Raw genomic sequence first — 25,502 nt, 5'->3', positions numbered from 1 at the left:
AGCAAAACACAAGACGTCTATTCTTTAGAAAGTATAAAATAAAGAAATTCTCAATTAAAGTACAGAGTTGCATATAGGTGCACCATATCAAAATGAGAGGAGGGGAAGAGGATCAAATATAAACAAGATTAATATTAGAGGACAGATGGCCTCTTTCCTAGGCCTCTTTCTCTGCTCAGGCCCTAGACCTCGGTCAGTTCAGCTTTTAACTCCAGGCAGGAGCATAAAGGAATCTTCTCTGTGGAATTCTACCAAAGAAAAAGATCTAAAAATAATGATAGAGGAGGTTTCGTAATGACTAGCCCAACCAGATCACTAGAAAATCAATTTCAGTCAAATCTCATCTCTGTGCTCAGAGCTTACAAACTGGATTTTTGGTCCTTGTACACCTGAGTATGAAGAAACAACCAGGAATTACCAAAACCTAAGGAAATTTCCCGGTATAAAAATCAAAACCAACCCAACCCACCAACCCCCCAAAAAATTTCATAAGAGAACTGTGCAAAGATAACTCACCATTAATGTCCTCAAAAAAAGAAAGGGATCCATTATAAAAAGGAATGAGAACAAAATAACCTCTTGAAAATAAAAACAAGAGAGCAAAAGGAAAAAAAAATCAATAGAAAGGTTGGAAGAAGTTGAAGAAATCTATCAGAAAGTAGAACAAAAAAGCAAAGCAAGAATGAAAAGATCAGAACTTTCCAAGAGGATAATCATCCAAAATAACAGGAGATCTAGAAAGAGAAAGAAACAAGGATACAGTGAACAACCACCATCCTGGTTTGCTTGGTTCTAATCCTGATCTTAAGGTGAGAGCCCTGAGTGTTGGGTAACACCTCATACCCAAGGGAAAGCACAATTGCTGGGTACCCTAACAAGAAATGAAAACAAACCCACAGGTATGGCAGTATCATGACATTTCCAAATAGAGGTGAAGAGCTAGAAGTTTCCAGAAAAATGGGTTACATACATAACAGATCAGGAATGTTTCCAGTAAAAAAATGTTTAAAGCTTAAAAATAATGGTATTCTTCCACAAATTCTTAAGAAAAACAATTTCTAACCAGAACTCTATGTATCAAGGTTAATATACTTTCATACATTCAAAATCAGGGGAAAAAAAAAAGGCTTTTAAAAATCTCGTACACAGTTTTTCTTAGAAAGCAAGCAGAAGTGATGTTCCATGAACACAAAATAGTAACCCTGGAAAGACGATGTGGGCTCTGTTAACAGAAAACTAAACCAAAGACTGAAGAAAATAACCAGGCTAAACAAAAACAGTGCACAGGCATAAAAGAGCAAAGAGGCCTTATTTCTTCAGGAAAATTTAACGAACACAAGTAGACACCGTGACAAAGATTTAGACAGTAAAGAGTTTGGAGTAATGGGTTCACAGAAAAGGAAAACATCAACAACAAAATAATTATTTAAATCAAGAAAAACAAAAATGTTTAAGAAAGGAACCCTTCTGACAGGACTCTGTAGATAGCATTTCTGTATCTGCACAAACACCGGGCACTGATCGCCACTGGGCAAATAGGAAGCATATGCAATATGTGTTTGGTGAGTACAGAGATGTGGTTAACTTTCATAAAGGGCGTGCAACCGTGCTCACATTGGGAAGGAAAAAAAAAGCAAAAACTAAACACAGAAGTACATAGTACAAACACATGGAAATAGATACCAAAATAATCCAATGGGAAGGGCAATATGGCGGGAAGACTGCTGTTTTCATAATAAGCTTATATGTAACTTGAGTAAAAAGTAACCTGACTAAAATAATTCTTATTCTAACCTGGCATACAAAAATACATACCATGGTGGTTTAAAATTCACCGTGTAAAGTGAAACAAAGCCTTCTCAACAAAGAGGCTGATTATACCGGTTTCCATTCAATGTTCTTAAATTTAGCAACTCATTTTTCTAATTTGATTTTTTAAAGCCTCCAAATTATTAGGAATCATTGGTAATTTTTCAAAGTTAATTACATTCTAGAATTATGATAGAGTTAAGTTGCTAAACTAGTTCAACAGCTGTCTTACAGTAAACTGTCAGGGGCGCCCGGGTGGTTCAGTAGGTTAAGCGTCCGACTTTGGTTCAGGTCATGATCTCGCGGTTAGTGGGTTCCAGCCCCACCTCAGGCTCTGTGCTGACAGCTCAGAGCCTGGAGCCTGCTTCAGATTCTGTCTCCCTCTCTCTCTCTGCCCCTCCCCTGCTCACCCACGCTCACGCTCTTTCTCTCTCAAAAATAAACATAAGAAAATTTAAAAAAGAAAAAAAAAACCTTTCCCCACTCCATTCTTTTCCCTTTAAGCTCCTCAGCCAACACCTCATGAGGTGGAAAGACAGTTTAATTATTTAAACTCAGCATGTATGACCCTATAAGACTCTAGGTGAAACCAAGAGTGTAACTCTTAAATTCTCGCCTTCTCAACTCATTCTTATTTCTTCCTTCCATCCTGGAGGTGCAAAGCACCACGTCTCAGTCTGCAGCTGCCTGCAGAGCCCTAACCTACGCCGAATTACCGTCCCAGAATTCTGCATCCACCTGGTTCTTGTCTAGTTCTAATAATGGCCACAGGCTGCATGCAAGTCACCAGAAGAGTAGGAAACTCAAGCTGGAAATAAGCTGATAACTACTGCTGACTATGTTATTAATAATGTGCACACAGTGTCCACTTAACTAATGAGAGGAAACCAGATCTACAAACAGACATATCAGACTAGAAATATCTTTAAGTTTTTCCATAAAGAAGTTCCATAACGGCCCAGATTTATCACAAACTTTCTTATATACTTCGAAAGTCATATTATTGCAAACTGAGCTTTCAAAAGTAAATTAGCAAAACAGATCTTGAAACCATTAATAATTGTAAAAACATTCTGAGATACGTTAAGATACAAAATATTTTCCAAAATCATTTATGTCATTACACTGCCCCACCGGTTTTACATTTATGCTACATAAATTTTGAGAAGGTCTATTTGCTTATGTTTAACAACACAGAGCAAGAATAATTTCCTAACGCACATTAAGAATGGTCACATAACACCATCTATCCTTTCTGGGGTATTCTCAAGACTTCAACCAACTGATACAGTGTGACCTTTGCCACTGAGCTATTTTGATCAGCTGTAGCTGGCAAGCCACCGGGCTTTGGGGAGCCCATCACAAGAGTAGCTGTTTCACTAGCTCTCCTGCCAACTCTAATTCCTCAGCAGGAACCTGCCCATCAGTCTGTGAACAGTTGCCGAAACGGCACACTGGCAAAGGGCTTCTTGCTCAAGTGTCCCAATTAAATGTATTGTATCATTTCCTAACAGTGTTCCTTGGACCACTGCTATTCCCCAAGGTAATAACCTGTGGTCAGGCAAATCTGTAAACTCCTAGGTCAAGCACAAGTTACCAGGAGATTTCTCACAGCCTTCAAGGCGTTAATGCATCTCCTCCATCTCCTGGAGCAGTATTTGGCCGTGGGAAATTAGTTTTCACAAAGTATCAGAGAAGTACTGATCCATGAAGCTTTACTGACCAATCAGATCAGTGAGCCTTTACCTGAGAAAACATACCATATTCTAATTAAGGTTCACTGATTGCTACAAGTTGAAGAAAACAAATAACCTACCAAATTTGGAATACCTTCTATCTCACCAAGTGGTTTACTGCATTTTTCGGGTAAGTTGCAGATTCTGGTTCCCCGAGGTATACTAATCAGAAATCTGCTTCTCAACCTCTACCCACTGAATCTAATCTTGTCCCTGGGTTGATGTTTGGGGGTCAGGGGGATTACTTATGCATAAACAGCCCTTTAAATATATGGCAATAACTCTCAAGTCACCATTTTATATGTTTACATGGCACTTTAATTTTACAAAGTTATTTTTACATTCTTTTACTGATGCTTCATAAGAATATTACTGATTTACAAATAAGATCAGGGATTAGGTTACTATAACTATAGCGAATGATTTGCCAACCTCACAAAACTATCAAGAGGTAATATAACTAAACCAAGATCTTCCAAATTTAAAAATAGGTATACTTTAAACTGATCAAAGGCTGGGATTTATCAGTCCTTCATTCTCAAAGCGCTGTTGAATATGGTTTCTTTCTTAAGATACTCAACTGCTGATGTGCACCCAAAGTTCTACAATGCATCTCACAAATAAGCACTATATGAGTCTCAATCATTTATTCCTCAAATAAACGATTATGCCATTTATAAGGAAAATATTACAAGCTTTCCCATAGTTGCCAGCTGATAAAAGAGCAGAACTAAAATTCAAACCCAGGGTTTTCATCTCTACAGTAAGAGTTTGCTATCCCCAAAATGCCATTTCTTGAAACTCAATAGATTCCCATAAATTACCTTACTTTGCCCCTATGTTTTTAAGTAAAATTACTAAGTACTGTCAATTCTATTGCAGTACTGCTTCATGTTACATAAACTCTTTCCTGAAGTGACACATGTAATCATGCCTAAAATCCACCCTGCCCTATCTGACTCCAAGAAGTCTTCCTAGATTTAGCTCACCCAATCTACTCAATCCTATACTTCCTGTGTCATGGCTGATTTCTGGAACCAGATGGCCTGGGTTTCACTCTTGGCTCTATCACTTCTAAGTTCTGTGACATTGGGCAGGCAACCTGACCACTGTTTCTGAGTCTCCTTACCTGTAAGAATAGTATCTGCCACATGGGGCTGATGAGTAAACGACATGATCTGTGTAAACTATTTACAAGTTTTCAGGCACTTGTAAGGACACTACATATAAATAGTCTCTACTCTTTTGTCTTGAAATGTTTTTCACTTATTTGAAAATAAACAAATCCATAGTGAATGGTAGGATACAAATCCTTGGGTTCATACACTATTCACCGCTAAAGATGAATCAATACCAGTAAAGAAGGATCAAATTGGATTTCATCTCCTCTGGGGTCTTAACATCTCTTAATGACGCAAATATAGCGCACCCGCACAGCATGGGGAACTCACAGGGCTGAAAAGTAAGCAGCAAAGAGAGGCAGCAGTGGCTTTAGGTCATACATAGTCTCCGTCTTCCGCTCATAGCTCTGCCATCTGTGAGATGTTACCCAGGCAAGTTGTCTCACCTTCTTGAAATAAATGTCCTTAATAACTATCATTAAGCACCATTTTTTTAAAAATTAAACGGATGGCCTATGTAAAAACCTCATACTTATCAGATGCTAAATAACTGCATGTTCTCCTGCTTCAACAGCATAGGTTATAATTAGAGCTTATTAGAACTGGGGAAGTGGTAGTGAAAATGGGAAAGCGGTATTTGTGACCATACAACACGTAGAGACTTTGTGAAACTGAGGAAGATAATACAAGGTGAGTTTTAAATGACCCTGTCCGTGACCACACGCAGAGTGAGTTTCAGAGACTGATTGTGGCACAGGGTAGTATCAGCACTCTCAGTGCTTTCTCAATTAGAGAAACCAAGGAAAACACACTAGGGGCAGGGTTTTCTTTTAAAAATCATGTTAACAGCCTCTGAAAAAAAGAAAACTAGTGTCCAAGAAGAGTTGAGGACATGATGCTTGAGAAAAATCTGCATTCACCCTGCACTGGACTCTCCTAGAAAAAAGAGCTAAAAGTGGTAAGCTCCTTAAGTAAAGCCGACTGGAAGGCAGAGAAGTGGAGGAGTGAATCCCAATGAACGTGCCGCAAACTCAACCTGGCCTGATGGCTGTGGAGGTCACACAGCTACTACAGTGGGTGCACACACACATGAGCGTGCACATACATGTACACGCACGCACGCACTTCTCTACTTCGTTAAAAAACAAAAAGGAAGAGGTATAAAAGAGATAAGCTAACTCCAAGTGACTAGAAAACCTTGCCAGGTCCAATGGACCGTTAGCCATCCCTTTTTCACCAGGCTTTTAATTCCCTTTTGATTTGAAGATACCAATCATTTTTTTTTAAAGGTTTATTTATTTGGGAGGACGGAGGGGCAGAAAGAGAAGGGGAGAAAGAGATCCCAAGCAGGCTTTGTGCTGTCAGCAGAGCCCATTGTGGGGCTCAAACCCTGAGCTGAAGATGATTAACTGAGTCACCCACCCAGGTGCTCATCAAGATACCAATCTTAATCTTAATCCAGTGTCTGTACCTTGAAATTCAAAAGATTTTAGACAGATATAAGGTGTATTTAAAATACCAAATTGGGAGTGCCTGGGCAACTAACTCCTCATTTTGGCTTAGGTCATGATCTCACAGTTCTTGGGCTCGAGTCCCACACCAGACTCTGAGCTGGCAGAGGGAAGCTGGCTTGGGATTCTCTCCTTCTACTCTGCCTCTCCTCCAACCTCCTGCATGCACTCTCTCTCAAAATAAATAAACTCTTAAAAAAATAAAATGCTAAGTTGAACAAAATGCTACAATGTTAGGTTAGGCTGATCCAATATTAGCTAAACCTTGACAAGAATACTAGCACACTATGTGAATTTGTCAACGACCAAGAAAAGGTTCTAGACCTATCAAAATATAAATCTAAAATGTTCTATGAGGGCAAGAAAAAAAATGGTCTAAAGCAAGCTTCCTGGATATTACAAAAATTAAATGCTTAAAAAAACTATACATAGGGCTATATTATTCTTTTGTGTGGTTTAGATTTTTCAAAATAGGAAAAAGACCACCCTTCAGTGTTACAGCAATTACGTAACTGAAGAGGGCCACCTCCAGCTCTAATCAGTTCTAAGGACACGAACATCTGGCTTCCCTAAAGAAGTCTTTTGACAAAAAAGGAAAGAGAAAAGTACCTCAAGATCCCTATCTCCCATCTAGTTTGTTTCTGTACTTGAAATGTATTATTCCCGAATGTTAGCTCTCCTCCATGGTTCAAGAGGGTAACACTCCCATTTATGTGAGACCAGGTCCAGCGTATAGAACACAAGAAGTAATCATCTTTAGACTAGACTCCTGCAGGGCCACAAAACATGTGGCTACAGCTTAATTTATACAAGGATACATTTATTCTGAAAACTTAGCTCACTCAGTATTTTCATACATCAAGAATGTATCGTCCCCAAAAAACAACCCACCACTTGATTTTTGATCATGGTCCAAAGCAACTCATAACTGAAAGAACTTTCTGGTCTGGTTACAGAAGAAAATTCAACTTGATGTCCCACTCTGATAACAGGAAGTAGAACTTAGCAGCAAGTGCTACAAGGAGAAAGACCCAGGCACTAAAATGTGACCATTTAGTAATAAGAAAGCAGCATTTTCCTTACCGGTTTCCTTAAAACTAAAGGCAGCATCAAACTACTACATGCTGTTACAAACAGAGACAGTAATAAACCTCAGACTGCTTCGGGCCAAAAAAAGCAAAACAAATCTGACTACCTTGAAAGCATAATCATTTCTGACAAACCAAGAAACGTTTTATTTTAAAAAAAGATGTTGCCATATACTTACTTGCTAATTTGGCCTGTAATCCAGAAGGGCCAGGTTTTGATGTCTCTGACTTAGAAGACCCTGGAAGAGACAGTTTGGTTTTAGGAAGGCTAACTTTAGGGCTGAAACGAGCAGCCCAATCGAATTTTGACGAGCCACCAGTTTTACTCTGTTCCTTTTCCCTGCTACTTCTTCTGGGACTGGGACTGGATGCTGAACGGGACCGCCTGGCCTTGTTCTGGTCTTTTCCTTGTTTCACCCTGGCCCCTGGTGGTACGGCAGAGGAGGCCGAGGCAACAGCGGAAGATGAGGAGGAAGTAGAGGCGGCAGAGGAAGAATCAGTGATGGTGCTGCACCCAGCCTTGGCCGAGGCGGCGGATTTTGAAGCCAGCTTGGTGGGTTTTGCAGATCGCTCTTCGGCACCAGTTGACTCAGACACAGAACCACTCTTTATACAAGTACTCTCTGTCCTCTTTCGTTTCTGACTCCGTGAACTGCCAGCGGCCCCACTCTTTCTGGTATGAGCCTTACTTGTTGACGGCGAGTGTGCAGATTTCAATTGTTGCTCCTGATCTAAATGCCTCTTCTTTGACTTACTATGTGGCTTATTCGTTTCTGACGGGGATTCAGTACGCTGAAGTGCTTTTGGTTTTTTGGCAGAGCTGGGAGAGTTGGTCCTGTTGTAGTCTGGACTAGCACTGCGTTTCACTCCTCGAGAATTGTCTTTCTTAGGCACCTGCCCCGTTTTTTGCCTTTCTGAAGTATTGGCTCTGTCTGGATCCTCTGGTTGTGGAACTATAACAGCAGATGATGAACTGCAGCTTCTGACAGGTTAGATAAGAAGAGAGTTAATATCAGCCTGCCATCATTAAACCTGTCATATAATACTTATTGACTTCTCGAATCTATGCAAATAAGTGCTTTTTTAAAAAGGTGCGAAAATTTTCCTGATTAAGTCCAGGGCTAAATAAATACACGTATACAGGTTTTCAAATGGTTCAAAACTGGGGGAAAAAAGATAAAAATAGAAAAATAAAACAGGTGTGACTTTGGATGGTTAGATCAAGGCATTTCTTCAGCCCCAAGACTACTGACACTAACCCTCCTTATCACAAAACCAGAATGAAGTTTATAAGAAAAGGAATGCTTAGCGGCTTAGAACCAGTTGAAACTAGAATACCGATGCTCTATTCATAAATACAACTTCTTTGTCAAAGTTTTGAATAACCATTAATGTATGCACTTTGCAAATGAAGGTTTTAGAGTATTGTGTTATTCCTCTCTAAAAGACTCCTACCAATCAGACCATCAGAAATCAATGACCTTTGGCTCTGCCAATAAAAAACTTTAAGAAACCTAAGGGGGAAAAAAGGTAAAATGGCATTTCGGATGCCCATAAAAGTTTGTTGAACACGCAGGTTCTCTAAGCAAGGGAAAAACTGAATTGCCTAGAGCGTGCTGCACTGACATCACTGCAAAGATAATAAACTATTAATCCTCAAAGTTACATTCAGGGAATAATGAAAAAAATCTATCACAACATTTTGGGATAACCTAAATTTTAATATTATGCAATGATTCAAATGCAAATAATTCTGCCTTGAAAATGGTACAAGCAATGTGAAGATTTACCTTTTAGAAAGGTGTCCCCTTGACAGTTCAGAAGTAGTATTAGACTGCACTTTGGGTGCCTTAGAATTAGATTTTCTACTCTCAGGAGGGCTATATCCCTTATGTTTTGCCTGCCCTAAATGTGACCTGTCAGCAGAAAATCAAAACAGAAATCTATCAGGAAACTGAGATGCAAATACAGTACTGAAAGTGAAATAGGTTTTCATTTTCTCAAGCGTCCCAATTCTTCATTATTGACTCTACCCTTTTCCCAAATATTTCCATAATTAAGTTATTGCTCTGCCAAATAATCTTGCCAAAAAGCCTGCCTTAGAACCGACTCTCCAATACCTAAGAGTTAAATCTCTTATTACCACTTTTCATGACTGAGCAGCAATATTATAGTTACTTAAGCAATAAAGAATTTTTCAACAATTTTACTATAAATTCACATATACTAAATTTTTGTAAAACACAAATCCAGACTTTAAATCTAAATACTACTTTTAATGGATAATATGAGTATAACTGCTTCAAAGCTTTGAGGAAGAGGCAGTCTGTGATCTCCACAATGTTGCTGATTCCCAATTATTTAACTCAGGTTAGCACAGTAAATGCAGAGACAGATGAAATCAATTCTCAAACTGATTTTACACAGAAAATCACCAGAAGCACTCAACAGTAAATAAACTTACATGAAATCGATAAGAGTGATATTTGCTAAGAATGCAATGCACGAATCAGTACAAAGCACACCAAAAACCAAGTCCTAGAGAAAGAAGATAAAGAACTGACCACAAAATATTCCAAACACATTCAGAAGATTCCATCATTGATATATGGCTGGGTTATATTTATAATCAGGCAAATCCTTGTGCCAGCATTGTTCTAAGAGCAAGTCTGCAGGACAGGAATGACTGTTTTTCAGCTGTTCGATTTTTTTTCTTTTTAACCTCAGGCAATGATTACATTAGATTTACATAAGCAGTAAAAAGAGAGCATTCATTAATACATGCCCAGGAAAGCTGCTGTTACAGAGGTGAGAAGTGTTAACGTAATAGATGCAACTATTGTAATTCACAGACAACATCCATCCTTCATGTAAATAACATAAAAGAGCATGTTCTAATGAAAATAACAAAGTCTAATTAATACCAAAGCTGTTTATTTTGTTAGAAAATATCTTTAAAAGGGTTTCATTCTAACATCATTGCAAAGGAACTCATAAATAAGCCACTGAAACCTCACATCATGATTCTAATTGAATCTGTAAGGATGCCAGACAGTTCTTAACACACTATCATACAAGTTCCACCATTTCTTCAAAAAGATGCTCTAAGGTTTCTCGCCTTTTTTTTTCTTCCACTTTTCCAGAAGTGTTCAATACTGGATTCTTGAAAGAAGATATGAAATTAGCTTCTCAATAAAAAAGAAATATTTTTGGATCCTCTAATATTATTTTCAATTTTAATAAACAATAGACTAGTACTTTCCAAAGACTTACTAGAATACATCAACAACAAAAAACCTCTAAATTAGTCTAAGTCATTAGTCTTTTCAAGTGTCTTAGTCTTGACTGTGGTAATGAATACAATTACTTTTCAAGGTTACTTAATATTTTTTTTCTGTGTAGCCAAGCTGAACCTTATAAGATTTATCCACTGTGATTTAGTTGCATTTTTCCTAAATACTCTTCCAATGCAGAGTGAAATTTTGTTTTAACCCATGGGTCTCCTAAGAGAGACTTAATTTCTGGGAATTGCTTTTATTTTTGTTACACTTCTACTAACAGATTTGAGACTTCTATTTTTAAAAAAGGAAAATGAAATTGAATAAATTGTCAAATCATCCCCTTACTTTTTCAACAGTGTATTCTGTTTTCAGGATACACAATATCCATGGAACAATATTTATAAATTACGTCATTCAAGTTCTCTACATTCTTATTTAAGTTTGCTAAGGATTAATTTTTTAACTGAATCACAATTTCTACTTCATTATGAAATTTAAAATATCCCTTCTGTATTGATTATAATTTTACATTTTAAAAGAAAATTGTATCTAAAGTTAGACTATTTTGTGATAACGTTCAATTAAATATTCAAATGGTAACCTTAAAAATGCATATGATAATATATTCCTAGTTAAGTCTCAAAAGGGGAGGGAATTCATTCTCTTTGTCAACAGATTTTGATCAACATTAACCTAATGCCTACAGCAGTGGAGAGGTAGCTGTCCTTTTTGTAGAGTAAATAAATTGTTCCCTGTTCTTAAATACATCTAACTTTATAGCCACTTAAATCAACTCTTGAATTTCTATTGTCCTTACCGACACCTTCAAGGAAGTAATTTATCAGTTCATTGCTCAACATTAGATTACAAAAGAAAAAAAAAAAACACCCATTTTAGACAGTGAAACTCACTAAACAAGCTTAACTACAACAGCACCCACACTGATCTGACTGCACCTTTCCTAAAATTACGTTAAGCATAATATCCTGAGTACTGGTTAAAAATATTTTAAGATATAAAATACTGACCACTACTGTCTTTCTGCCTATTGTTTAAGATGGAGTTAATAATACATCTTCTGTAAAGGGTAGTCATTATGGCACTGTGGGCAATACCAGGTGTCACAAAAGCAGGTATAAACAATACGTAAACAAATATGCAGGGCTATGTTCCAATCAAATTTTTATTTACAAAAGCAGGCAGGAAGCTGGATTTATCCCACGGGTCATACATTGTACGCAAACCCCTGGCTTACCACAAGAGAGTAAGCAAACAGATGGTACCATAAAGAGAAATATGGGGCCTCCCAAAGTGGGGCTCTGTTTTATTATGCCCATTTATAAATTATTAAAACTCAGAATACTGTAAAGTAAATCTCCATAAAATACCAACAACCAATCTAGCATACCCAATTAGAATATCACAGTATTCAGCACTAAACAAGCCTTGATGCCTTTTAGCTCATTTCAACACCTCCCTCACTTATCAGACCTTAATGCTCAACATTTATCTTTATTAAAAAGCATAATCAAAGACCCAGTAAAATTTATATCCACTATAAATCAAATTTGCAAGAATAACACAGTAAAATTCATGACAAACTCTTCTTGATAGCACCAGAATGAGCCCATTTAGTAAACTACATACAACCCAAGGATAGGTGGATAAAATGGGTGGGTGTGTATTTTCAGGAGCTTTTATATCATCCTACGGATAGATAATCCTGAAGAAAAACCTCACTTTCTGCAAAATCTAAAAATAATTTGGTTAACGTTGAAAGTAAGATTAGGCACAGAGCACTCAAATCTATGTTATTTTATGATCACATTCCTAACAAAAACATCACCAATTTTGAAATCTCCACTAACATTTGAACCAATAATCACAGTTGGCCCACTCTGGAATCTTATTTTTGTGCTTTCTCCTTTCAAGTGTGAATTTTTAGACATCTTCTCTTAAGACAGCTTCAGTAAAATTAAAAATACAATTCTGGGGGAGACTTTCCTTTTTCTCATTTTCTTTCTTTATAAATACAGGAGTAAATGGTTTTGAGCTTCCTTAGAATGTTTAACCATGCAAAGTGGGGTCGTTCTAGAAGTTACTGAACTAGTATTTCTTGCAAATGATTTAAGTCATTTCTTTAAGATTTTCAAGCTTTTTCCCAAGATCTTCATAGATTACCAAATCTTCCACTTTGACAGTCTATCCCATTTCAGTCCATATATTACCACTGGAGGAAATACTGCTTATGAGCCAACACTACTTCCGTATTATACTGACATCATTTCCCTATTTAACAAGTGTATATAGGCCAGCTCACATTAAACAAACCCAAGTTACAAGAGAACAGACCAATCAGCTCTGGGTTATGTGCTTTCAAGACTCAAATGCCTTTTGTTGACTTTTAGGCAAATCATAAGAACTGCCCCTTCTACTTTAATTTACGTTTACTGCTATTTATTAAAATAGTTGGTAGTCCAAAGGGTTAAATACCATCTCTAACCCAGAGGACTTCCATAAAAGGACCAAATCTTGTATCAAAGAGCTCTTCTTCTCTTAATGGTAGGTGAAATGAGTGGCTAGTTATAAGTAGTTAATACATCACGTCCTAAATTGTTTGAAATTAATTTTCATGCCAGACATATTTAAAATTCCAATACATACACATACTACCAGACAAATTACTTGCAGCTTAATTAAATCTCCAATTTTTTTATGTGTATACAGACATGCATGCATTTTTATGCCTTTATATTTTATATACACAATTAATATCGTAATTTTGTCTTCTGAAAATTAAATGCTTTGTTTATAATGTTCCTAAGTTAAATGCATGTTTTAGTAAATCACTGATTTTGAGTAATCATGCTGGAAAGTTCACTTAAATCATTTTAAACAAAAAGCTCACTAATGTTCTCAGCAAAATGTACCGTTTTCCTCTTTCAATCACAAAACAGAAGCTTGGTTAGTCTGACCAATGTTCCTATGTTTAGTTATGGTGAAAATGCTACCCTAATGGATTCTGTAATTTACAGTAAAGAACTCCTTATTTATCTTATAAAACAATGTTTTAAACATCACTGGTTCTCCCTCTAGGGAACATTGTGAAAACATGTTAGAGAACAGGGTGTTACTGCCATTTAGTGGGTGTGGACTGGAGGTAAAAGATGCCATGTAGTATGCAGAAGAGTTGGACAAAATGAAAAACTGTCCCATGACCCACAGATTTCAAGTAGCCGTAGTAATATATGAAAACCTTATGAAGAAACTTCAAATCTAGCTATAATGTAGGTAAAATTTATGCTCATAATTTCTTAACTTCTATTTGTTTTGCATGGTTTTTATACACATTTTCTCCAGTAATCCATGGGAACAACAGAAGATTACATTTTTGCTGCTCTACCATGGGTCATATATCATTCTGAAGAAGTCTACAAAGAAAATGCTGCTTATGGAATTTAAGTATGTTTCTGGAGCTGCCACATTCAATAAATTCAGATACAGATGCTTGCATCTGAATACAGGGCCATCTTGTGTCAATGCACCCAAGCATTTACCTACTAGATCACTTATTATCTTGAAATAAATTAAGTAACACTAAATACCTGTATAAACAGTTTAGAGACATAAAATGTTTCTAAATATATAAAACAGAACGTAAAAAAAACAAGTAGAAGGAAAACATAACAAAACGGGCATCATAATAAAGAGGTTCACATTATACCACATACATGATAAAATAAGAGGGAACGCTAGACGGAACAAGACAGAGAACTACTGGAACAAACTACTCATGTCAACAGATTTGTCAGGTTTGCTAACTCTAAAAGATGCAAGTCATGACAAGGTACATAAATATGGATAACACACAGTCTAGTTCCTGTCCTCAAAGAGGTCAGTGCCTCATAAAACAAAGTGATCTACCAGATGCTATAAACTTCTCAACAAAGTGAGGAAACAAAGGGAGAATATAGGCTTTATAAACTACATGGCATTTAGACCACACCCTGAAGAATGAAAAGCTGAAGAAAAAGAATGTTCAAGTCAAGTGCAGAGTACAGGCAAAGGCAGAGGCAAGAACACATGAAACCTACATGGCACCTGGCAAATGATAGGAATTTCCCCAGAGCACAGAGCTACATTAGGAAACAAGGTTAAAAGGACAGGCCAGGATTTAAACGCCTTGTCTAAGGATCTAGATTTTGTCCTTAGTAAAGAGTTGGCACGAAGAGACTGACAGAGTTGGAAACAGTGAGGCAAAAGCAAACTTTCTGTAAGTTCAACTACTCAGGGTATACTGAGGATGGACGAGTAAACCAAAGTACTTCCTTCACTGTGTAACAAGAACAAGACAGAGCGATTGCATGTAATCAAAACTGTGGAAAAAGATGGCCCACAAACGGGAACCATACAGTTCAATATACTTGCACCCCACCCTCCCATTTTACAAAGTAGTTGGGTAAGGAGTATCAACACCAAAATAATTCAAAGTAAATTCGTGATTAGTGATAGATGAGTGATGCAGTATTGAGTATTTCATATTTCATAGCTAGACTGGCTTTTATAACTACCTGAATAAAAACCTCTGAAGACGGCCACAGAATACATACACTTTAAAGGTGTGATGATGTGATAAACATTAATTTTTTAAATGCATTATCCAACTTAATTCTCAGATGACACCCAAGGCAGGTCTGTTTCCATTTTAAAGATGTAAGAAATGAGGCTTGCGCAAAATCACCCAGCCCCAAGGCAGGAAAGGTACTACTGAGCCCAGGCATTCTGACTCTCAATCTAAAACCCTGCAGCTGTACCTAGAAACTGAGGGTCAAAGTAAAGGGCCTCTATCCAGAGCTCTGAAGTTTTGTCCTATCCACTCTGGTACCTCTGTCCCTAACTGTATATATGTCAGAGTAAATGGCTTAAGGCTTTGCAGATGATAAATGAGAGAAATGGAAGAAAAGAGGTCAAAAAAGGAGCCCTTCTGCTTTCTTTTGCTTTACCCATTACCAAAAGACTAGTTGCCTTCCACAGGTGATGCTAAATCTGGCTGTCCAACTCCTCAAGAAGCATTTGTATATATTCATTTTTTCACTCACACTAATACACTTCTAGGAATGCTGATATGGAGAAAACACTTATAAAAACTGGTGTGGAACACCAGATTCCCTCAATATTGAGGGACAGACGGATCATCAAAGCAAAGCCTCAGTAAGGATAAGAAATAATCAACGGCAGCTGACATCTTACAGGTTTCTAATACGCTTATCATGTGACCTTTTTTTGTGACTTTTAAACAAAATCTCACAGTTGGTGAGTAAAGCAAGATATCTATACTGCAAAGAAAGTTACAAAACACATGAGATATTACTTTGTTGGTCCCAGAAAGAACTTAACACAGGTAACTATTAAGAAGCCAATGTGTTGGGACACTTGGGTGGCTCAGACGGCTAAGCATCCAACTTCGGCTCAGGTCATGACTCACGATTCGGGAGTTAGAGCTCTGCATGTGCTGACAGCTCAGAGCCTGGAGCCTGCTTCAGATTCTGTGTCTCCCTCTCTGCCTCTGCCCCACTCACTCGCTCTCTCTGTCTCTCAAAAATAAACATAAAAGGGGCACCTGGCTGGCCCAGTTGGTTGGGTGTCCGACTTCAGCTCAGGTCATGATCTCGCGGCCTGTGGGTTTGAGCCCTGCGTCAGGCTATGTGCTGACAGCTCGGAGCCTGAAGCCTACTTTGGATTCTGTGTCTCCCTCTCTCTCTACTCCTCCCCCACTCACGCTGTCTCTCTCCGTCTCTTAAAACTGAATAAATGTTAAAAAATTAAAAACAAAAACATAAAAAAAATCCAATGGTCCTAACTTCCAACCATGAAAAAGTAGCTTCTCTTCCTCCTTAGACCACGGCAACCATGCCACTGTTTAACACAACCTTGCAGGGGTGCTTAAGTGGCTCAGTCAGTTAAGTGTCTGATTTTGGCTCAATTCATGAACTCATGGTTCGGGAGTTCGCACCCCGCACATCGGGCTTTCTACTGTCAGTCACAGAGCCCACTTCAGATCCTCTGCCCCTCTTCCCCCGCCCCTACCCTACTTGTGCTCTGTTTCTCAAAATAAATAAATGAACTTAAAAAAACGCTACAACCGGGGCGCCTGGGTGGCGTAGTTGGTTAAGCGTCCGACTTTTGCTCGGGTCATGATCTCGCGGTTCGTGGGTTCGAGCCCCGCGTCGGGCTCTGTGCTGACTGCCAGCTCAGAGCCTGGAGCCTGTTTCAGTCTGTGACTCCCTCTCTCTCTGACCCTCCCCTGCTCACGCTGTCTCTCTCTCTCTCTCCTAGAAATAAATAAAAACATTAAAAAAAAAAACAAAACGCTACAACCCTGTAAACCTTGCCTCCCAGCCCAAAGGCCTGATGGGACAGAATGACCTTCTCAGCATCACCAAAGCATCACTAAAAGTGAAAAAGTATGTGCAAACATGGTTCTGTGGCTAAAACTCAAGAGTACCTAATTATAGCAGTAAGATTCACCATTATTGAAAGGAGCAAGTTAGCAAGTTCCCTAGCTAACTCTCGTATACATGTATATAAAAGTGGTTTCAATTCAGACCCAAGAAACAATGAGATCATTTTTACACCACACTAACCATGTCTCACTTTAACATTCTCCTTCCAAAGAAGATAAATCTTTAATTTCCATCTGCCGCAGCAAAGGTCAGGATAAAAAAAAAAACAAAAGATAAACATACACATAAAAAAAGAATATGAAAAAGGTATCCATCCTGGTTAATTAGATAGGAGAATGAAGAAAACACACCATACACATGGCTATGCTGCACCAAGTAGAATTTAGGGGAATGAATGGTCTAGTGTAGACACTGGAGGCAATGGCCTCAGACAGCTATAATGTGCTATTCACAAATACCCCAGTTCTTCTCTGACCTGAACACGTGCTGGGGTGGCACTTGCCAAGCCACTTGGAAGTTATGTGCAGCCATGTACCTTGTTCTGTCAGGGGAATGTAAGGAAATGGATCCCTTCTAAGGGAAGTCTTGGAAAGCCAGAGGGCAATTAGGCATGCTGGCCTGTCAGAGCAATGCAACGGAGGACCAAGTGTGTGGGCGTGGGGCAGGGCCAGCAGCTGACCCGGGAAGGACATGTTTGCTGGGGGCTAGACTGTTACTCTACGAAGCATTTAGCTGTGTGTTCCGGTAGCCTGCTCCAGCCCACCTCGTTACACGACCCATTTCAACCATGCCCTATCGCAGTTCTTCCTTCACTGCAGTCACTCATCGTCCATGACCTTTTCCATAAAAGGCAGTCCTATCTCTGTGCCTAGCAATGCCAACAAAGTAAACGTCCTTATTTGGGGCCTGTACCAGTATTTGGTGAACTACCCATTAAGAGCAAAGTAACAAGTGACACAAAAAATTAGAAATAAAATCCACACCCTGTAAGTAACTAATGACACATGTCAAGTAGAGACAAATATAGCTGACATGTAACACCTGCTTTGCAACTGCTTCTTCAATTCGGCCTTCAGAGGCCAAATCAATGAGGTCATCGCTAGAAATGTTTCTCACCTGACTCTAATAATTACCTACATGCCCATTTCCCCTACTGAGTTGAAACAGCTTATAATAAAGGCTATTCTCCTCTCATTTTTATAACTACCAGTCAGCATGGTGCTTATGAGCATGGTGAGAACAAATGAGTGAGAACAATCTTAGACACTGAGTTGGGATTACAAGTACATCAAGGCAGGATAAGACTCCTTAAAGCCAAAAGAGGCTTGATTAAAATAATGCACATGTATCTCCAGATTGTACACAACAGCTGAACAATCAAACCTAGAGAAGGCAAGGGTCTACACAGTTCTCGAGAACTAAAGGACAGAAACTCGTCAGAACTTTATGCACACATATGAATATATTTGCTTTTCTCTGTCCATCTTCTTCCCTAAGGCAGGAGACGTGCAGTTGGCTAATTCAGATTCGCATCTGCTCTCTGCTACCAGGAAAGAGAAAGCATCCAGTATGAATCCTGTGACCACCCAGTCCCATCAATGAGCTCAGAAAGATGGAGGGGTTGCAGATTCTCTCACCTCTGGCAAAAGGCTGGGCGATAGACAGCCAAAAGCAGAGCTAAGATCATGTTGGAAAAGAATAACTAGGAGCGCCTGGGTAGCTGAGTTGGTTAAGCATCTAACTCTCAGTTCCAGCTCAGGTTTCGGGAGTTTGAGCCCCACATTAGGCTCTGTGCTGACAGTGGGGAGCCTGCCTGGGATTCTCTTTCCCTCTCTCTCAACCCTCCTTACCACTCACACTGTCTTTATCTCTCTGAAAATACATTAATAAACTTAAAAAACAAAAACAGGGGCGCCTGGGTGGCTTAGTCGGTTAAGCGTCCGACTTTCGCTTAGGTCATGATCTCGCGGTTCGTGGGTTCGAGCCCCGCGTCGGGCTCTGTGCTGACTGCCAGCTCAGAGCCTGGAGCCTGTTTCAGTCTGTGACTCCCTCTCTCTCTGACTCTCCCCTGCTCACGCTGTCTGTCTCTCTCTCTCTCCTAGAAATAAAAATATTAAAAAAACAAAAAACAAAAAAATAATAACTACCATTCAAAACACATGGGTGAAGAACTGAGGAAGATCATTCAACAAAAGAGGGTTACTGTGACAAGAGCGGCTCAGGTGAGCTGAATGCTTTAAAGGTCAGTTCTCTGTGCAGTGGTATGGAGTGAGGTTAACAAACTTACTGGTACGCTTATATCAAAAAATATTCTCTAACAAAAAAATATTTTCATTCAGATCTCATTCCTCAAACCTATCCAGTGTTTACCCTTATTACTGTAAAATACCAATAAAATAAATGTAATTTTTTCCATTTTATATTAACAGAAAAATGCACAGTGAAAATAACATGAATAGAATGTTGAGAAAAAGCACTCTTTTCCCAGATGGTGATAAGTAAATCAGTGAAAAAAACCTTAAATGAAACAAATTGACCGTAAGTTAAAAAAAAAAAAAAAGAAAAAAAACTTCCTTTGACCAAGCAGACACACTTGAGGGGCACCTGGGTGGCTCAGTCAGTTAAGTGTCTGACTCGATTTCAGCCCAGCTCATGATCTCAGAGTCATGGGAACAAGCCCACGCTGAGTGCTCAGCCTGCTTAAGATTCTCCTTCTCTCTCCCTTTCCTGCTACCCCTCCCCATCACACTCTTGTTCTCTTTTAAAAAAAAAAAGAAAGAAAAAACAAGAAAAGAGATACCTGACATACAAACATTTAAGCCTGAGCAAAAACTTTTCCCACTGCAACTATTTATGCAAAAACTAAAAAGTAAATTTGGAAAAAATTGTATATTGGTTCAGTAAATTTTATGCTCATTTGTAACAATTACCAAAAAAATTATAATGATATGAGAAAATGTTAGGATGCTTAGTTTTGAAGAAAGCAGGATCTAAAATTGTATTTACAGTGTAATCAGCTACATGCTAAGCAGTATTTTAAAGACAGATAAAAATCAAAATGTTAACACAGACCTATCTCTGGATATTTATTTTTGTGCTTTTCTGTATCCCATCCCACTGAAATAGATTTTTAAGCAAAACACAAATCTATTTCCTTTCTGTATAATTAACGCTGGCTAAAAAAATCCCTGCTCTGACAATGCTAACAAAAAGTTATAACCTATAGATCTCATAATTGAGTTTTTACTCCATAATAATTAAAACTTTGCAGAACAATTTTCTTTAATGGGGCTGGGGAGGTGGAGAGGACTGGATTCAAGCATTTCCTCATTCCATTAAAAAATCCAATGGAGAACAGAAAAGAGAAGAACAGATCATCTACAGACCAAAAAACCACAGAAGAAAGGTTCTTCTCTATAGAGGAGGAAGTCTAGTTCATGTATGGATAGAGAAGGATAGGGGAAAGAGAGCAGAGAGAAAATAATCAGAGGAGATTAAATACATCCCAAAGATCCAAATTTATTTCACCTTAAGAATGAACAAAAACTATCTTAAAAGGAAAGGAAAAGGTAAATGACCTTGATTTGGAGGATGGGCAGGAATGGTCACAGGAAGGACGCTATGCAAAGACAGCCTAATGCAAGTTTGAAAGAAAACAGTGAACTTAAAAAAAAAAAAAAAAGAATGAATTTAAAAATTCTAGGAGGGAAATACTGCTACTGAAGTCCTCAACTGAATGAGCGGATATTCTTCCATTATACACACTTCATTCTCTCTTCCAAGTCCTTCATCATATAGATTGAGTAGTTTGTACAGTAAAAACAGTTTGGCATGACAAAAATAATCACTTAGAGTCAAGTGGTTGGAAATCAGGTCCTGACTCTACAACTAGTGAGTTGTATAATGCTGAGCAAACTACCACATTCGGAGTATATTAGTGGACTTTCTCTGAGTCTCTACTGGAAGAACATGTGTAAAAACATTTTAGAACACTCCACAATGCGCTATTGTAGTGGTTGCTACGTGCCCATTAGCTGAAATGCTGTACGGCTAGGAATACATTTTCAAGGCCAGGTCTATTTTTGAATCAAAAACCATAATAGCAGCATTTTACTTAGGAAAGCTAATCAACAGGAGTCAGATAAAGAGAATGAAAATACAGTTGTAACTGGTCCCTCCCAATTTATCCCAATCTTCTCTCTCCCCAAAATCAAGAGAGGTTTCTTAGAGGTTAGATCACTGCTAGTATAGCACAGTCTACAAGGACTTCCCATGTCACTCTAGGCTTTGATGAAAAGGTCCTTTCCAGGTCCAAGATTCTATCATGAGCAAAGAATCAAGCTCTGAGAAGGGAACATAAAATTCAAATAAACAAATTATCTCCTAATTTGCACTCTTAGTCAAACTGGTAAGACTTTTTTGGCTAATATTCTAAATTTGTATCTTCTGGTCATTAATTATACTTATCCACATAAAAAGACAAAAAGTATATATATTCAGAGTTATTACTAAAATATTGGACAGCCACCACAATGGAACGTAAAGACTCAAAAAGTCATAGTTTTTAAACAATTTTAGGGACAGAAAATGACACTAATGATTCTGGGTTTCTAAAGGGGGGGCTGGGAATAGGCCCTCTTTTGTGGAGAAATGGTTTTTGAAGACATGCAAAAGTTGAAATTGTAAGAACTGGAAAGAGAGAAGGGATTAAAGTATAAACACCATAAGTATATTCTGCTTTATTTTCTTTAGCATGTTTTCTGCCATTCCAAACACTATTTTATTTTTCCAAACACATTTTTAAATTCTATAATTATCCTTCACAACTGAGTTACAATATTTTTCTTCAAATTGTTATTACTGAAATATGGTTGATATATTAATTTCAGGTGTGCAACACAGTCATTTGACAAGTCTATACATTACTCAGTGTTCACCACTGTCACCATCTGTAAGTGTGGTCACCATCTGTCACCATATATTACAATATTATTGACTACATTTCCTCTATGCTGTCCTTTTCCCATCTATGACTTATTTTAATACTGACAGTTTGAACTTTTAATCCCCCTTCACCTATCTCACCCATTGTGCCACCCACTCCTCTTCCCTCTGGTAACTACCAATTTGTTCTCTGTATGAGTCTGTTTGTTTTTTGTTTGTTTGTTGTTGTTTTAGATTTCACATATTAAGTGAAGGCATATGCTATTTATCTTTCTCTGACTGAATTCACTTAGCATGATTCCCTCAAGGTCCATCCATGTTGCTGCAAATGTCAAGATGTCAGTCTTTTTTATGGTTGAGTAATATTTCATTTTGTGTGTATGTGTGCGTGTATGTCTATATACCACATCTTCTTAATCCATCATTCTAACGATAGGCGCTTAGGTCGCTTCCGTACTTTGGCTATTACAAATAATGCTGCAATGAACATGGGGACGCATGTATCTTTTGGGATTAGTGTTTTAATTTTCTTGGGGTAAATACCTAGCAGCAGAATTGCTAGACAGCATGATAATTCTATTTTTAATTCTTTGAGGAACTTACATACCATTTTCCACAATGGCTGCACCAACTGAACTAATCACTGACAGACTGAAAGCAAATAAACTATAGCAAAAATGTTTCATTCCACAAATAGGCTTTGATGAAAAGGTCCTTTCCAGGTCCAAGATTCTATCATGATCTCAGTTTAGGAGTTGGAGCCCCACATTGGGCTCTGTGCTGACAGTTCACAGCCTGGAACCTACTTCGGGTTCTGTGTCTCCTATCTCTGCCCCCTCCTGCTTACGTTCTCTCTCTTTCGAAAATAAATAATAAAACATTAAAAAGGTTTTTTTTTTTTACAATTTGCTGGACAATATATACATACATGGTAATGTCTCCAAATAATTGTGTCAGATAATTGGATCAGAATCTTGCCATGATTTACTGCAAGCTAAACATGGATTGGAGAATAAGGCTTTGCAAATGAGGTTCTGAGTATTTTATACATAAAATGACAGTCCCTGGCTAAATCAGACAAGGAATTTTCCATTCCACAGAATGCATCTGATTCTTCACACTACCCCCTAGGCAAGTACTCTAACTGAAAAACCTGCTGAGCACCAGACCACTGAGAAAACCATGAGAACGAATAGGACTGCAAAGTCAGTCAGCCTCACTCACCAGCCTGTCAGTATCCAGATGCTGTCAAGAAATAAGATGGGGGAAAACTCAAAAAGCTAGATACCAGAACTCAAGGTCTTAAAACAAATGAAGCTTCCTTTCAATAAGACTCACATAACGAAAAGGCACCACAAACGATCGAAAGACATGCTGGAGCACATGTTTGACAGAGTGAGAAAGGGCAAGCAGAACAGGACATACCATATGCTAACGGCCCTTAAATTAGATTTCTGATAATGTCAGTGACTGACAACTATTTTTTGAGCCTATCGTATTTGGAAAATGATGAAAGAACTGCTTTGAATTCTAGTTTTGTTTGTGGCACTTGGCTCAAAAAATTAGGAAAAAATTACCTATTTGCAGTGAACCATTTAAGTTTCTGTCCTCCTAATGAGGCTTTCAAAAATATTTTCTTTTTTCACCAGTTACTTTTCAAATTACCATCAAATACATACCTTCCTCCTATCGAGTCGTCTTGTGGTTGGGCCCCGGCAGTGTTCCTCTGTGAACGTCGCAGTGACCCCCCTGGATTGTTATTAGGCCGGTTGGACATTGGCACCTCTCTCTTGAAGGGACATACCCTTTCTAGACACTACCATTCACTAAAAGGAAAAAAAAGAAGAAAAAAATATCAGCTATATGTGGTACAACACAGAAACCAAATAACGGGCAGCAAAGATGAAGGGGAAATTTTAGGCCAACAATTTATACGGCCAAACCGATGCTAGACAGTCTTATTCGAAATCTGACTAACATAGTATAAGATGTCAAGAATATACCAAATTCAAGGCCTGTGATCCAGAACCCAGCATATAAAATTGACATAGATTTCTCATGAAAATACCTAGGAAATTCTCAATTCAAAGAAAACAGGGCACAAGTAAAAATCTGTCTCTGCTTCTTCATTTCTTATAGTGTAGGAAAGGGCACGGGCCCAACATCAGAACATTCTGGCTCAAGTTACGTGACAGAACAAGTATTAAAGGGGCCTGTCTGCCTTTGTACAAATCAGAGCCTCTAGCATCCAGCTTCTCGGCCACAGAATAAACATGTCATGCCTACTTCACAGTATTACTGTGAATAACAAATGACATCATAAATGCAAAGGGAACCGTAACACTATGGAGAAATGAGGAGAAAGTGGCTCAAGTACAGTGAACTAAGAAATGGTCCCAATTGGGGCGCCTGGGTGGCTTAGTCGGTTAAGCGTTCGACTTTCGCTTAGGTCATGATCTCGTGGTTCGTGGGTTCGAGCCCCGCATCGGGCTCTGTGCTGACTGCCAGCTCAGAGCCTGGAGCCTATTTCGAAGTCTGTGACTCCCCCTCTCTCTCTGACCCTCCCCTGCTCACGCTGTCTTTCTCTCTCTCTCCTAGAAATAAATAAAAATATTAAAAAAAAAAGAAAAAAAAAAGAAATGGTCCCAGATATCCTGGATTTCAACATCAGCTGTGCTGGCTGTGACCTTGGACCAGACACTTAATCTATCGATTTCTTTTCTTTTACCTCTTCTGTGAAATTAGTATATTACCTATCTCACAGAATTGTTAGCAATAAGAAATTGAGAACATAATTCACAAATGTAACAATTTAGCTCAAAACACAGTTCTAAATCAATGTGAACTTTCTATTAGTTTAATTACTATATAAAAAAAAATGCCGATACTCAAAATTAAGTTAACTGATAAATCGACCATCATCACTATCACAGAATCAATTTGTATTAATCAAATCTTCACAATTTTTCCTAAGCCTCCAGTCAAACTCCAAGTAGAGTTATTTCATTCTATTTACTGGGGAGGGAAGAGAACGTATGTGACATCCCTGGACGCAGTGCCAAAGACAATGCAAATTACTGACGACTAAATATGTTACTGGATTTTGTTTTAAGACCTTCCATACTCTAGAACAAGAAGTGGGTTCTCTTTTGAATTACACAGGGACCCAATTCAGCAGCAGAAAAAGATAGTTTCTGTCACAAATGCCCACATCATCATCAATTAATATATTAAATAAACTCTTGGTCAGAAAGTTTAAATTTCTCATGTAGTTAACTACCAATTTTAGAAAGAAAAAACAGGGAACGGAAACGTTGTTGAGAGAAATACTGAATTTACATGTAATAATGTGGAAAGATCTTCCCCAAGATACGTTAAGAGGGTAAACCATGTAAAACTCCTGGCTATGTGTAGGCAGATTTAAAAGACTGCATATATATCCTTATCTATTGTCTACACATTGCAAACTGATGAAAAGATTCGTAAAACAGACTTTGTTAACACTGCCTGCCTTTGAGAAAGAGGACCTGAGGTCTGAGATGAAAAGT

General features: G+C 38.2%; 1 protein-coding gene across 17 annotated transcripts in view; it reads right to left on the bottom strand.

The window, feature by feature from the left end:
- Positions 1-25,502, bottom strand: part of TRIP12 (thyroid hormone receptor interactor 12) — a 140,472-nt gene that overhangs the window by 76,461 nt on the left and 38,509 nt on the right. For 11 of the 17 annotated variants that reach the window (XM_039234526.1, XM_039234525.1, XM_039234529.1 and 8 more), the window contains exons 2-4: positions 23,634-23,780; positions 9,056-9,181; positions 7,445-8,247 (exon numbers count right to left, since the gene is read on the bottom strand). In XM_039234526.1, coding sequence (XP_039090457.1) covers positions 7,445-8,247; positions 9,056-9,181; positions 23,634-23,731 — 1,027 coding nt within the window. In that variant the 5' untranslated portion in view covers positions 23,732-23,780. The remainder of the gene's footprint in view (positions 1-7,444; positions 8,248-9,055; positions 9,182-23,633; positions 23,781-25,502) is intronic. The other 6 variants (XM_039234534.1, XM_039234538.1, XM_039234539.1 and 3 more) reach the window with 1 other exon arrangement.

The sequence above is a fragment of the Hyaena hyaena genome, unplaced genomic scaffold (assembly GCF_003009895.1).
Source record: "Hyaena hyaena isolate Hyena2069 unplaced genomic scaffold, ASM300989v1 scaffold_86, whole genome shotgun sequence".
Taxonomy (NCBI): Eukaryota; Metazoa; Chordata; class Mammalia; order Carnivora; family Hyaenidae; genus Hyaena; species Hyaena hyaena.
This window is presented reverse-complemented; position numbering and strand designations above follow the sequence as displayed.